The sequence below is a fragment of the Mobula hypostoma genome, chromosome 10, assembly GCF_963921235.1.
Source record: "Mobula hypostoma chromosome 10, sMobHyp1.1, whole genome shotgun sequence".
Classification (NCBI taxonomy): domain Eukaryota; kingdom Metazoa; phylum Chordata; class Chondrichthyes; order Myliobatiformes; family Myliobatidae; genus Mobula; species Mobula hypostoma.
The window spans coordinates 101,821,337-101,837,954 of record NC_086106.1 but is presented as its reverse complement, the minus strand read 5'-3'; the positions used below and the strand labels follow the sequence as shown (position 1 = coordinate 101,837,954).

General features: G+C 39.0%; 1 protein-coding gene across 3 annotated transcripts in view; it reads right to left on the bottom strand.

Annotated features, from left to right (window-relative positions):
* thoc2 (THO complex 2) overlaps window positions 1-16,618 on the bottom strand; it is a 179,960-nt gene that overhangs the window by 59,617 nt on the left and 103,725 nt on the right. For all 3 annotated transcript variants that reach the window (XM_063060950.1, XM_063060951.1, XM_063060952.1), the window contains 6 exons: window positions 14,837-14,933; window positions 14,225-14,342; window positions 13,454-13,633; window positions 3,571-3,735; window positions 828-1,103; window positions 69-210 (listed from right to left, as the gene is read on the bottom strand). In XM_063060950.1, the coding sequence (XP_062917020.1) occupies window positions 69-210; window positions 828-1,103; window positions 3,571-3,735; window positions 13,454-13,633; window positions 14,225-14,342; window positions 14,837-14,933 (978 nt within the window). The remainder of the gene's footprint in view (window positions 1-68; window positions 211-827; window positions 1,104-3,570; window positions 3,736-13,453; window positions 13,634-14,224; window positions 14,343-14,836; window positions 14,934-16,618) is intronic.

The window sequence follows — 16,618 nt, the reverse complement described above, 5'->3', positions numbered from 1 at the left end:
ATCAACTGATATAGATACATAATTTTGAAATGGATAAATTCAACTGCATTTAGATTCCAATTACTCACTAGCAAGTAACCAATTATCTTTTTCCAGTCTTAACCTCTGCAGAACTCTATGAGCATGTTCCATTTGTTTCTTTTCTTCTTCCTGAAGCTTATCCTGTAGTGCAGTGCAACGTTCTTTTTCCTTCTTCTTTTTATTCAGGGGCTTGTTAAGAAAAATATATTAACAACTGTTAATATGGTCATGCAACAAAAACATAGAACACAGAATATAGAAGTTGAAAGCATTTTAAAAATAACTAGGTATAAATTGATGGCCAAAACTTTTAAGGTAAACTGCCAAGTTGTTCGCACTCATCTGAACACATTATATACAAGATTAAATTTTATCAAATTGCTTAATTAAAATGTCTTTTTAAGAATACAAATTAAGTGGTGCATGTCAACACTGATCTGCCCAACAAATTCATAAATCATCTCAATAACCAATTAAAATAGTAATTTTCAACATTGGTCAATCCCTTGGTAAAGCCATTGAATCAGACCACTATAGCACAGAGCAGTTCAGCCCACTTAGTGAATTCCAAACTGTTATGTTGCCTTGTCCCATCGACCCGCATCTAAGACCATGGTCTTCCATACCCTTCCCATCCACATACTTATCCAACTACACTTAAATGTGTATTCTTTGGTATAAAGGAAGCCGTGGGAATGATGTCACAACAGCAATACTTTCAGGCAATTAACAAAATTCTGAGGAGGCGAAAGGGTGTGAAAATGCAAGGATTCACTTCAAAATAGTTTCAATTTCTGAAGCCTTACCATTTCCTGATTGTCATCAATAGCTTTCATTTGGATCTTCAATTTGTTTACTTCACGGTCATAACTTGTACTAGGGACTGCAAGGTCATACATAGAGAGAGACCAAAATGTGGCATAGAACTGAGGACTGATATCATCCCACACTTTAGCAGGGTGAAGTGAAACCACAGCATCATGTACAGGTGCCATTACCAATTCACATGCATTGATGTATTTCTGAACTTTTTGTTGTTGTTTGTTCCCTTTTTCAGCTTTCTTCAATTCATCATATTTGGACTGGAAAAAATATAAGTATATTCTGTAACACTTAAATATTAATAAAATTTAATTATTAGCTACAAGTTTTGTTTCTTTTACATACAACTATCCATATAGATTCCATTTCATGGCTGCTTCTTTATATATTTAATGTATTATATATATATATATATATATTTAAAGTTCAATTACAAACATAGATATATGGAACAGGATGAAGAAACTTGGTCCTCAAGCCTGTTCAAGTCAAGGATATATGATTATAACCACATAGGCATCCCCTCTCCCTGTGGCAACTAATTCAAATAAAAAGCCTCATTATTTCCTATATATTAGTCTTCTGTGAATCATCTACGAGAACATCCAGATTCCTCCAACTCTCAGAAATCCCCACCCACTCAAAATTATTTAAAACTGCTTCCACCACTGTTTAAGGGCAAGGTAGCTAAGGGAGTAAAAGGCCACTCTAGGCAGAGGGAAATTCACAGTTAGCAAAAGAATTGCTCACTCTTATCAAAAAATCAAATCATTAAGAATCAGTTTATATAAAAAAGAACAAACTTTGCATCTTGAACCTTTGTACAGAGATAAGAAAATTTCTTTAAGTAAACTAAAAACTGTAAATAAAATTCAACTTAATGCCCAAAACCTTAACAAAGTACAGACTGAAACTAATGAAAAACATGATATGTGAGGTATTTTGTCACAGCAACAATCATCTTCGTACAGCTCAATACACCAATGGAAACGTCAATGCCACCCTGTAAATTTATGCACCAAATTCCTCAAGTGTCATAGATAACTATTATAGCAGTGGTAAAACATCCAATATGCTAGTAATTTAATTTTACACTATATTTTTCTCACAGTTTCTTTCCAATTTCTCTTGTTTATTCATTAGTACAACAGTAAAACATGGAAAAGTCTTCTTGAAACATGAACTATTTTATAGCAAATTTTTAGTTTCTCTTCAGCTAAGAATCCTAAGCTAAGTTCCTGAGTTTTTTTTATCAAGTGGTTCGACTAATTTGACTTAGCCTAACTTCACTAGTCCAGTGCTAATGTTATAAATAACTCCCCTTCTCTGGTCTGTCCCAGTTTGCATTAGCAAAACAGGTTTTAAAAATAATGCGTCATCTCAAAAAGTGACAATAGCAGAGATTCAAACCTAAATGCCAGAACCTGGAGCAAAAAACTAGATGCTGGAAGGTCCTTCAGATAAAGGCTTGTTTCTGTTCATTTCCCTCCACAGATGCTGTATGCCCCACTGAATTCTTCCAGCATTTTATTTGTTTTTAAAAAAAAGCTCCTGCTGCCCACCGGGTCAATAATGAGCATCAGTTACCCATAATCAACTCTTAACCCATTTAACAGAACTTGACCATTCAAATACTCCTCGTTGACCCACCAAATACTGAGAGAATACATGCCTCCACCACATACTCAGGCAGTGCATACAGATTCCAACCATTCACAAGGTAAAAAAAAAATCTTCATCAGATCGACTTTAATGTAATGGTAACCAAGAGAAAAAAAAATCAATACAATGGTGCAAGAAACTTTCAGACAAAGGGAAAAAAAAAAGTGGGAGGAATTGGTGAGACACTCACCAAAATACTGATTTACATTTGATATATTCCCTGTCAGTAGATACAATATTTCAACCTGGACATTGCAATTACCCAAATATTCAGGAAAGATAGCATAAATTTGGATAACTTTGATGAGGTATGTTTCCAAGTTTTTGTTGACACTTGATTCAAAGGAGAGAAGGACAACACTTCAAAATAAAACACTTTTTAATGCAGGTTAACAAAAAAAGCCAGAAACAAAAGTTAGGGAAAACGAATATATAGTACGAATTATATAATATATAGTATGAATATATTTCGGGAATAGATGGATTTCGTGGGCAATGATGAGTTCAATGACAAAAGATAGGACGTGAAGAAGAGAAGAATGTGACATGTAATAGCATGACAAGCTTGATTTCTTTAGTAGGAAGTAAATGAAATAAAAACAGATTATCCTAAAGTTTCAGAACTGTACAAAGTTCTGATGTTTTGGTAATTTCAACTTTCCTCATTTGGACTTGCATGTACTGAGGAATTCAAATATGCTATGAAGTGTCATAGACCAAAGCTCAGCATTTTATCATCAGGGTAACAAAATTTGGTTCATTAACAAGCCCAATTTCCCATAAACCGCAAGAATATAAAGGGCTCTCCACCTTAACGGCCTCCTCTGGTCATGACTTATAAACCTACTTGATGATTCAAAGTTTATTATCAATAGTAGAGTTCATGCCAAGGTAAAAATTATACTTTAACTGATTTTATGGTGAAAGTCTATGTATTTAAATCCTCTTATCTGTGAAACATTCTAATAAATTGTCAATATTAAAATAATGGCTGAGAAAAAATGAAATGCATTCTATTTATGCGCTTAAAATTAAAATATCTGCAAAGTAAAGCTGAATACTTACTGAAATGTGATGTGCATACATAGGACGTGACAAGAAAAATGCAGCATCGTGAGGTGTGTGAAACTGATTGCAAAGAACATCAATTGAAGGCACTCGTTTGATGTAATCTTCTGTACTTAGATTTGAAGCTAAAAATCCTCCAAACTGCACCAGTGTATCATGGCACTGTAAACACAAACAAAACACATTTAGATTGGGCTTCAAATTGCATTCCAAGCAAAACATGACAAAAGCAACAAGATTTTGGTAACATCATTATCTCATTATCTATCACCGATCAACATGCTCTTGCTTTTTTCTGAATTTACAAACAATTAGGAAAATGAATTATCAGGGTCGAAACAAAATTAATCTTAAATAAAATTGCATGTAGAATGAAATTTGTGATCAAATGATAGGTTGCAGCATTGTGCTGCATCTATGCACAAAGGAACTATGCTCTGAGCAGGTTCAAAGCAACATACACTCAAAGTTAAATCTAAACTTCCCATACTTGCTCCAGTCATCACCTCAAACAAAAATGATTAATAGAATTTGTTTTGTAATTCTGACAAGCTTGTATAATGATCTGAAAAATAGCTGAAATTTATATTAAATTTTAGATTATTTTACTTTTCCCAAGTCATATTAACTGAGAATGAGGTTTGAGTGACCAAACAATTTGACACAGGAGCTTACAGTGACAGGATGATTTATAGCACATCTGTCTGGGCTGCTGTCAAAATTAACATGTCAGCAAGTAGACTGAACCTTTCAGCACAGTTTTCTATGCTCAAACTTATCATACGATATGGGAAAAAATAAAAATATAGAGTCATAGATCAGCACAGTGCAGAAGCAGACCTTTCAGCCCATCTAGTCTGTGACGAACAGTTAATCTATCTAGTCCCACCATCCTGCACCTGGAACATATCCCTTTATATCCCTTCCATCTGTGTAGTTATCGAAACTTCTCTTAAACACTGCAATCAAACCTGCATCCACCACTTCCACTGATAGCTCTGAGTGAAGTTTCCCTCAGGTTCCTCAAAGATATTTCACCTTTCACTATTAAACAATGAACTCTAGTTCTAGTTTCATCCAACCTCAATGGAAAAAGCCCCTCATAATTTAAAATACCTCTTTCTCTCTTCCTATTATTCTCCTATATTCCAGTGAATAAAGTCCTAACTGATTCAACTTTTCCCTACAAATCAGGTCCTAGACCTCCTGTCAGATCGCCGGCTGGTGGTTAAGAGTAGGCTCCCTCACCTCTGCCCCTCAACACAGATGCCCCTCAGGGCTGTGTACTATGCCCCCCCTTTACTTTCTGTATACCCATGACTGTGCCGCCACCCACAGCTCCAATCTATAATTAAATTTGCTGACAACACTATACTGATTGGCCTAATCTCAAATAATAATGAGGGAGCCTACAGAGAAGAGGTCATCACCCTGACACAGTGGTGTCAAGAAAACAAACTCTCCCTCAACGCCACAAAGACAAAGGAGGAATGGAGACAGGCTAGCTCCTATTGACATCAGTGGATCTGGGGTTGAGAGGGTGAACAACTTTAACTCCTTGGCATTAACATCACCGAGGATCTCAAGTGGTCTGTACATACCGGCTGTGTGGTGAAAAAGACACAACATCATCTCTTTCATCTCAAACGGTTGAAGAAGTTTGGTGTGGGTGCCCAAATCCTAAGAACTTTCTATAGGGGCACAATTGATAGCATCCTGACTGACTGTATCACTACCTGGTATGGGAACTGCACTTCTTTCAATCACAGGACTCTGCAGAGTAGTGTGGACAGCCCAGTGCATCTGTAGATGTGAACTTTCCACTATTCAAGACATTTACAAAGACAGGTATGTAAAAAGGGCCCAAAGGATCATTGGGGACCCGAGTAACCCCAATAACAAACTAGTCCAGCTGCTACCATCCGGGAAACGGTACTGCAGCATAAAAGCCAGGACCAACAGGCTCTGGGACAGCTTCTTCCACCAGGCCATCAGAGTGCTTAACTCATGCTGACACAACTGTATTTCTATGTTATATTGATTATCCTGTTGTACATACTATAAATTCAACATTGCACATTTCGATGGAGACGTAGTGTAAAGAGTTTTACTCCTCATATATATATAAATTCAATTCAAGTCCCAGCAATATTCTTGTAAATTTTCTCTGTATTTTTTGCAATCTTACTGACATCTTTCCTGTAGGTAGGTGACCAGGACTGCAAACAACACTTCAAATGATACACCATCTTATATAATTTCAATATAACATCCCAACTCCTGCACTCAAGACTTTGATTTATGAACGCCAATGTGCCAAAAACTCTCTTTATAACCCTATCTACCTGCGACACAACTTTCAAGGAATTATGGATCTGTATTCCAGATCCCTCTGTTGTAATAACCTGCTGTACAAATCTGGCAAGAGAGGCAGGGGAACAAAATGATGCATATTTTTTTAAAAACATATCTGAAACATATAAATAACACAATACAACACTAAAACATTAACTGATATAATACCAAACACAGCATGCAAAAAAGAAATCACTGAAGTTTGAATCACCAAAATTAAAATTATCTAACTCTAAAATCAGAATTATAACTCCACATTTTCAACATCAGGATTTGCATAGCAAACAAATTATCAAAATGCTGTGTCTCAGTAAGTAATTTTGTTTCCATCAACAGAAATCCAAAATTACACTGGTTTTGTTTCCAATAACACAAGCTAAGTAAGAAGGGAGGAATAAGAGAAAAAGAGCTTTAACCTCCTTATTTAATATGATGTGAACAATAAAAGAAAGGTTAACAAACACAGACTGCAGGGTTGATATGCACAAATGCACACTTTCCTATCAGCACAGACCAATAAATTTACTATCCCTAAGCTGAGGCTATGCTGTACAGCGGAATGTCAGATGCAAGAGACTGATGCTGTTCTTGCCCATCTTGCCAGCTGATAGAAGACCATGGTTTTGATCATGATTCATGACCAGGGAGGAACTTATGAGAACAGTAGCTGTTCTCAACACAAAGGAAGCTCTGTCCCATGTGTTTCAAAAGTTTAAAAAATTTAATCTGTTGGTTATTTAGTTAAAGAGCTGTTCACATTGGATCAATGGAATTACAAAGAGATGGTTAGCTTTGGATTGGGGGGTGAAGGGTAAATTTGAGGCTGAAATTTCAAATCTTCTTAACAGTAAAGTAGATGCATTTGTATAGGTAGTATCATGAAACTGCCATTAGCAGAATATTTAGAAGATAGTTTTTGCTTAGATCTGGTTGTTAAAGTTTTTTTATGCTAAGTAGCCTGCTTTGCTACTTAATACACAATACAAGCATAAAAAATTCTGAAGCTGAACTGCAAGATGAAGGATAATCACACAATCTCTGAAAAGTTACAGTATGCAGCTTTGCCATTGTAGATACCAGCAATGAAAGAGGTAAATTGTGAAACAAATCACACACAAACATAGAACAGTACAGCACAGTACAGGCCCTTCAGCCCACAATGTTGTGTCGACCCTTAAATCCTGTCTCCAATATAACCCCCCACGTTAAATTCCTCCATATACCTGTCTAGTAGTCGCTTAAATTTCGCAGTGTATCTGCCTCCACCACTGACTCAGGCAGTGCATTCCACGCACCAACCACTCTCTGAGTAAAAAACCTTCCTCTAATATCCCCCTTGAACTTCCCACCCCTTACCTTAAAGCCGTGCCCTCTTGTATTGAGCAGTGGTGCCTTGGGGAAGAGGCGCTGGCTGACCACTCTATCTATTCCTCTTAGTATCTTGTATACCACTATCATGTCTCCTCTCATCCTCCTCTCCAGAGAGTAAAGCCATAGCTCCCTTAATCTCTGATCATAATGCATACTCTCTAAACCAGGCAGCATCCTGGCAATTCTCCTCTGTACCCTTTCCAATGCTTCCACATCCTTCCTATAGTGAGGCGACCAGAACTGGACACAGTATTCCAAGTGTGGCCTAACCAGAGTTTTATAGAGTTGCATCATTACCTTGCGACTCTTAAACTCTATCCCTCAACTTATGAAAGCTATCACCCCATAAGCTTTCTTAACTACCCTATCTACCTGTAAGGCAACTTTCAGGGACATGTACCCCCAGATCACTCTGCTCCTCCACACTACCAAGTATCCTGCCATTTACTTTGTACTCTGCCTTGGAGTTTGTCCTTCCAAAGTACAGCACCTCACACTTCTCGTGGTTGAACTCCATCTGCCACTTCTCAGCCCACTTCTGCATCTTATCAATCTCTCTCTGCAATCTTTGACAATCCTCTACACTATCCACAACACCACCAACCTTTGTGTCTTTTGCAAACTTGCCAACCCACCCTTCTACCCCCACGTCCAGGTCGTTAATAAAAATCACAAAAAGTAGAGGTCCCAGAAACGATCCTTGTGGGACACCACTAGTCACAACCCTCCAATCCGAACCTATTCCCTACACCACGACCCTCTACTTTCTGCAGGCAAGCCAATTCTGAATGTACCTGGCCACACTTCCCTGTATCCCATGCCTTCTAACTTTCTGAATAAGCCTACCGTGTGGAACCTTGTCAAATGCCTTACTAAAATCCATATAGATCACATCCACTGCACTACCCTCATGTATATGCCTGGTCACCTCCTTAAAGAACTCTATCAGGCTTGTTAGACACAATCTGCCCTCACAAAGCCATGCTGACTATCCCTGATCAGACCACGATTCTCTGAATGCCCCTAGATCTTATCTCTAAGAATCTTTTCCAACAGTTTTCCCACCACAGACGTATGGTTCACTGGACTATAATTACCCAGACTATCCCTACTACCTTTTTTGAACAAGGGGACAACATTCGCCTCCCTCCAATCCTCTGGTACCATTCCCATGGACAATAAGGACATAAAGATCCTAGCCAGAAGCTCAGCAATCTCTTCCCTCGCCTCTTGGAGCAACCTGGGGAATATTCCGTCAGGCCTCGGGGACTTATCCGTCCTAATGTATTTTAACAACTCCAACACCTCTTCTCCCTTAATATCAACATGCTCCAGAACATCAATCTCACTTATACTGTCCTCACCATCATCAAGTTCCCTCTCATTCATGAATACCGAAGAGAAGTATTCATTGAGGACCTCGCTCACTTCCACAGCCTCCAGGCACATCTTCCCATCTTTATCTCTAATCAGTCCTACCTTCACTCTTGTCATCCTTTTGTTCTTCAGATAATTGAAGAATGCCTTGGGGTTTTCCTTTACCTTACTCGCCAAGGCCTTCTCATGCCCCCTTCTTGCGCTCCTCAGCTCCTTCTTAAGCTCCTTTCTTGCGACCCTATATTCCTCAATAGACCCATCTCATCCTTGCTTCCTAATCCTCATGTATGCTGCCTTCTTCCACCTGACTAGATTTTCTACCTCACTTGTCACCCATGGTTCCTTCACCCTACCATTCTTTATCTTCCTCACCGGGACAAATTTATCCCTAACATCCTGCAAGAGATCCCTAAACATTGACCACATGTCCATAGTACATTTCCCTGCAAAAACATCACCTCAATACACACCTGCAAGTTCTAGACGTACAGCCTCATAATTTGCCCTTCCCCAATGAAAAATTTTCCTGTCCTCTCTGATTCTATCCTTTTCCATGATAATGCTAAAGGCCAGGAAGCAGTGGTCACTGTCCCCCAGATGCCCACCCACTGAGAGATCTGTGCCCTGACCCGGTTCGTTACCTAATACTAGATCTAGTATAGCATTCCCCCTAGTCGGCCTGTCAACATACTGTGACAGGAATCTGTCCTGGACACACTTAACAAACTCTGTCCCGTCTAATCCGTTGGAACTAATCAGGTGCCAATCAATATTAGGGAAGTTAAAGTCACCCATGATAACAACCCTGTTATTTTTGCACTTTTCCAAAATCTGCCTCCCAATCTGCTCCTTGGTATATCTGCTGCTACCAGAGGGCCTATAGTATACTCCCAACAGAGTAACTGCTCCCTTCCTGTTCCCGACTTCCACCCATATGGACTCAAAAGAGGATCCTGGCACATTACCTACCCATTCTGTAGCTGTAATGGTATCCCTCACCAGTAATGCCTCCCCTTCCCCCCCCCCCATCCCCTTTAAAGCACTGAAATCCAGGAATATTGAGAATCCATTCCTGCCCCGGTGCCAGCCAAGTCTCTGTAATGACGACATCATAATTCCATGTATGTATCCAAGCTCTCAGTTCATCACCTTTGTTCCTGATGCTTCTTGCATTGAAGTACAGGTGTCCCCTGCTTTTCGAACGTTTGCTTCACAAAACCTCACTGTTACAAAAGACCTACATTAGTACCCTAGTTTCACTTTCAGAAGGTGTTTTCACTGTTACAAAACAAAAATTCAGCGCGCTATAAAAGGCAGCGCGCCCCGAGCAGCTGCTCTCCCCCGGATTCTCGCTGGCATTGCTTAAACACGAGCCTGTGAGCAGCCGTTTGCAAGATGAGTTCTATGGTATTGGAAAAGCCTGGAAGAGCTCGTAAGGGTGTTACACTTATGGTAAAACTAGACATAATTAAGCGTTTTGATCGTGGTGAACAAAGGACAATGTGAGTTTGGCTTGTGGAAGTTGACGAAGATGATCTTGAAGAGGTTTTGGCATCCCATCAGCAAGAATTGACAGATGAAGAGCTGATGCAATTAGAAGAAAAAAGGATAACAATTGAAACCAAATGAGTAATGATAAAGTACGACTTTAATTTTGAAAGGGTACGTCGGTTTAGGGGATATTTGCAGGATGGTTTGAGTCCTTATTAAAGAACTGTGTGATAGAAAAATACGCAAGGCTCAGCAGTCAAGCAAGCCCACATCAGCCACAGCAGACGATGAACCCTGACCTTCGACATCGATGCGGGCAGTCATAGGAGAAGATGAGCTGCCTGCTGTAATGGAAACAGGCAACGAGATGACACCCCAGTGTCCCACCACCCCAACCCCCAGGCCACGGGCAGATACCGGTTCGCGGAGAATGCAAAGGTAGCCCGGAGGCACACAGCACATCTTTAAGAAAAAAGCCGAAATAAACATGCTAATTAATTAATGTCACCGACACGTAATTGTCGGCCCAGATCAGAGACGACGCAATCAGAAATCGGCACTGATCTGGGCCGACAATTATGGGCGGCACCTAATTAATTAGCATGTTTGTTTTGGCTTTTTTCTTAAAGATGTGCTGTGTACCTCCCGGCTACCGCTGGACTGCTGCGTTCTTTGCGGCAATGTATCGCTCAGCGGCCTGGAGAGTGGGGGGCCACTGCACCACCCAAACTCTGACGACTCAGTCTAACATACCATCCTCGGTGTGCTCGGCGCTGTCCCGATTCCGGTAAGTGATACTACACTGTACATACATTATTTCTACTTTATATAGGCTGTGTATTTTTACGTGTTATTTGGTATGATTTGGCAGCTTCATAGCTTAAAGGTTACTGGAGAGCGCTTGCGCGTGTTTTTGCCAACAGCGCTTGCATGAGATTTTCTGCCGACGGCGCTTGCGTGAGATTTTCGCTCCGGAGAACAGTTCAGTAATGATTGTGGAAAAGTATTTCTATTTCATATAGGCTGTGTATTTATCATATCATTCCTGCTTTTACTATATGTTACTGTTATTTTAGGTTTTATGTGTTATTTGGCATGATTTGGTAGGTTATTTTTGGGTCTGCAATCACTCACAAAATTTTCCCATATAAATAAATGGTAATTGCTTCTTCGCTTTACGACATTTCGGCTTACGAACCATTTCATAGGAACGCTCTACCTTCGGACGGCGGGGGAAATCTGTGCACGTACTTTAGCCCTTCTACCTTACTACCTTTACACCCTTTCTTCTGCTTCTCTTTCCTCAAAGCCTCTTTATATGTTAGATCTGGCTTTACTCCATGCAATTCTTCCACTGCTCTATCGCTCCGGGTCTAGAGGAACTCAGCAGGTCAGGCAGCATCTATGGAAAAGAATAAACAGTCTACGCTTCAGGCCAAGACCCTTCATCCATAGATGCTCCCTGGCCTGCTGAGTATTCAGCACCCAACCCTTTGTTCACATAAATAAGGATTTATGTGTGCATCATATGCTCCTATTTTCACAGTTGAACCCCAAAAAAACAAGGAAAACTGTAAAGCATGAGAAACTAAAAATTCAAAAATTGAAATGTCAGTATTCAAAAGTATTTATCCCTCTTTGCACCACCCCTCAGAGCTATTATAGCCAGTAGTCTTTTAGGATAAATCTCTAAGAGCTTTGCAAACCTGATACAGCAAGATTTGCCCATTCCTCCTTGCAAAATTGCTCAAGCTGTGCCAGTTTAATTGAGGAGTGGCGGTGGAAAGCAATCTTAAGGTCTTGCCAGATTTTTGACTGGATCAAGGTCAGGGCTGACTGGGCCACTGAAGGACATCAATTTTCTTCATTTGAAGCCACTTCATGGTTGAGCTGGCAGTGTGTTTTGGCTCATTGTCCTTCCCAGTTTAAGCTTTTGGGAGAGGCCAACAGGTTTTTATCCAGGATCTCTCTGTATTTGGCAGCATTCATCTTCCTATCAATCCCGACCAGATTTCCAAACCCTGCTGCTGAAAAGCATCTCCACAGCATGAAGCTACCTCTACCATACTTTACAGGAGGGATTATGTTCCCTGGCTGATGTACAGTATTAAATTTATGCTACATGTAGTGTTGAGGCCAAAAAGTTCCACTTTGGTCTCATCCAACCACAAGACCTTCTTCCACATCTTGTAAGTGACAAAGTCTAAACACTTTTTTTTAAAGCCAGGGCTTCTCCCTTGCCACTCTTCTATAAATCCCCTTTATGTGTAAGGCCTTCGAGATTGTGAAGCCATGAACTTCATCTCCAGTTTCAGCCACTGACTTCTGTAGCTTACTCAGAATGACTGCTGGTGTCACAGTAGCTTCTCTTACAAGAGAATTTAGAGGGGTGGCCTGACCTTGGCAGCGTGGCTATGATTTCATTTCTCCCCCCCGACTTTTTCACGATGCCCTGCAATAAGCTCCAAGACATGTTCAATGCCTTTGAGATGGTCTTGTACCCTTCCTCCTATTTGTGCTTCTCTATTATCATTTCTCTGACTTCCCTTGAATGCTTTTTTGTCTTCATTTTGGTTTGGTCAGTTGAAAATCTATCATACTGTTTGACCATAGAGAGAGGGGGTATTTATTTAGGTGATCCTCTAGTCTTCTACATCAACAAATTGTGTGAGTTGGTAACATATACTATTGTACCTGAGGAAAGTTAGTGCAGTATCACAAAGGGGATGAATACTTTTCCAGCCTCACAATTTTGTTTTTCCAATTTTTAGTTGACAGGTTTTGGAATTTTTCATTTGATTTGACATGATGCACAATGTTTGGTGGTGGTACTACTACTACGTCGACTCAGGCCTAGGGGGCCGGTGTCAGGCACGATGACGGACTCTCCACTTCTCCCTCTCCCTCATCAGTGTGTTCAGTTCATCTACATTAGCCGCGCCACTGTCTTCTAGGAGCGTGTTGACCATAGCTTTGGGAGGGCGCCTAGGGTTCATCCTCCCATGCTTGGGAGATTATGTTTGGTAGATTAGTTCAAAAAATCCTACTTTTAAGTTTAGAAAATGAATACAGTGAAAAAGAGTTGAGGGGGCTGAATGTCTTTACATGGCACTGTAGTACATTTTAATCAATTTGACTGGCTTGTCAAAACTATGATTACCCAGATAAGAATCAACAAACTTGAGAAACTAAATTCCTAACATTGCTTTGATAATCTTATACCTTCTACAGAAAATATGTTACAGGTGTAATACTGAATTCATTAACTGCATTTCTCAATTCTTACCTGATCATACAATTTCCCGACTAATTTAAGATGTTTCTCGCCCCCTTCCTGGAAAATAACACCGTTCCTCTGTTGAGCCATGAGGAGACAAAGGGGAAGTGCCAGGTCATGGTCAAGCAGAGCATCTTTTAGTCGTTGGGATGATTTTTTTGTGTTCCTAATTTGTCCAAAGTATCCACCCTTTAAACAACAACAAAAAAAATACAGAAATTCCTCCTCACCAAGATAAATGCATCAAGAGAAAACATATTCAAATCACAAGAAAAAGAATCAGACAGAAAACAAAATAGCAGGCTCAGGCTCCAACTTTTTTTTTGCCTATTATCATTGACCCTCAACTCCCACATCTTTCAAAGATATATCTACCTCCTCTTTAAAGACCTATAGTCATCTTGGCTTCACAACACTCTTGGATACAAAGTACTGGATTTACCACCCTTGTATAAAGAATTCCTATGTATCTCTATTTTAAATGATGGTTTTCCTGTAAATACATCCCTTCTGTCAAGAATTTCTCACTTGTAGAAACAGGTCAACAACTACTACATCTTTGCTTTAGGATCTAATATTAAAACCTTCAGTATCCAAACTAAAACATTCAGCAAATCTTTCTTGCCATTTAACTCAATATAGTATACAGAATAATAAAGAGCAATAATCATTAACAATATAATTTTAGTCATACCTTAAGTTACCTCTGTATGTTTACAGTGATTTTGCAAAAATTTGATCAATCCCTGATTTGTTGTTAAGTGAACAAATAAGACTTGCCTCAGCTTTTAACTGCTCTCCACCTGTCATAGCTTCCAACTGTTCAGTTGTCATTTCCTCTGTAATTTCAATACCAGCCATTTTCTGTACCACTTCTTTCAGGATCAGAAGATCAAAACTATTAAAAAACACAAAAATCAATAATCAAAATGAAAAAAAAGTCTTAATTTTATCCTCCATTGTTAATAGAATGATTATTTACCATATCAAATTATCAGTGAACCATCTTACAGAATTCCAATAAATGCAAATACATAAATTATGATCAAAAAAGATCAAGTCGATATTGTGGATATAAATACATCCCACAATTTCCTGTTGTCAAATTTGTCTTCTCAAAGCTGGTCATTAATTTGAAATCAAGACACTTATATAACCAGATACAAATACATAAAAGCAATATATTTGGAAAAGTTAATCAATTATTTCAGTTGAAGTTGGTACCACAGATTATAATTGCAACAACAAAAGATCAAATGAATTGTGGCACCTCTTCCCCTAAAATTTAACAATTTTTATAACTTAAACACTTAGCACAAAACAGAATGTATTAATTCGCTTGCTCAAACCCAACAGTTGTATATTAGTACCCCTGAAACAATAAAGCTATACCTTTTACCAGCCTTCAGCTGATTTGCAACATACTGCAGAAGACCAGTGAGCTCTATGGGATATTTTCTGAATATTGCACCACAAAAACTTGCTAGACCTGTTAAGAGAAAGGAACTCCCGTCTTTAAAGATGAAAAGAAAAAATTCATTAAAAAAAATCAAGCCTATTAGTCTTGGAAAATTCACTTTAAAATACAGCAACAAAATGAACAATGGAAATTTAAACTTTACTAACTTTATTAGTACAATTTCAACAGCAATGTCTTTGTCAATAACTCTATGCAATACCTTACTGCCTTTATCATTTAATATCGTTTTCTATACATTTATTTCCATGCAGTTCACAGCAGAGTAAAAAACTTCACATCAACGTTGTCATTTCAATTAGTCTTCATGGTAAACTCGTGTATATACTAATTTTATCAAAATATGGCCAACTAACAAATTGTTTTCTTCTTATTGGCACAAAATTCCAACATACAGTGGATTCCAGTTAATTGAACCATCAGTTACTCAAGGTAGCCGCTTATTTGGGACAACTCTTAAAGAATAATGAAAAACTAATCAAAAAAAAAATTGCCAGGATTCCCTTCATTTATTTGAGACACTATGCTGCTTCATTGGGGTTGGAGACGGTTGTCAACTTCGAACTAGTGCCAGTCACATGCACTTGTGTGGATGTTAGAGGATACACTGTGCATACTGGTTTTTGTCAACCACAGTTGGTGAGAAATAAGCAGTAAGGCAATTCAGAACATGATTGTTCACTACAGTTTCAAGAATTCAGACTTGAAGATGCCAGGAGTGGAAATTAAACAATTTCACTACTTCAATAAGTTATGAACTACGAAGAAATTGAAGGTATAGACAATCATCTTGAATGTTACAATGACAATGAAGATTTGGAGGCTGCACTCATAGATAGCATTGTATGCAGACAGTACATTATCTGCACGAGGAGTCTGTCTTGATTTTGTTTATTGCATACACTGGATTCATTCCTCTGTCGGTAATTATTAGGAATTAATATACAGTTTTATAGTACTGCAGTATTACTGGTAGTGTTTTAATTTGTTCTATATTTCATTTGAATACACAATTTGTTACTCAGCTCATCTTGTTCATACTTATTTTACTACTTTATGAAACTTCAGCTCATTAGGACAGCTGCTGAATTGGGCCAAAATGTACTTGTCCTGATGTATCCCAATTAACCGGAATCCACTGTATTTCTTGCAACAATTAATCATGCCTACTGCACTTTTGACGCCCAGATATGACTTTCAGGATTACTGCCTATGCCACGTGCCAGAGAGGGTGAGAATAGGACAAAATGGCAGATGAATGTGTGGCTGAGGAATTGGTACAGGGGCACAGTTGCACATTCTGGATCATTGGATCGCCACAGTAGCATAGCAGTTAGCACAACATTATTACAGCTCAAGACATCAGAGATCAATTCTACCGCTATGTGTACGCCCTTCTCATGGAATCAGTGGTTTCTGCTGAGTGCTCCGATTTCCTCCCGCGATCCAAAGACATACCAGTTAGAGGGTTAATTAGTCATCGTAAATTATTTTGTGATTAGTCTAGGGTTAAATTGAGGGTCGCTGGTGGCACGGCTTGAAAGGCTGGAAGGGCTTATTCTGTACTGTATCTCTAAATAAAATCTCTTCTGATAAAGGTATTTCCTGTACAAAAAGGCTAAGTTACACCTGAATTCAAAGGGGACCAATATCCTTACAGGCAGGTTTGTTTGAAATGCTGGGGATCGTTTCAACTA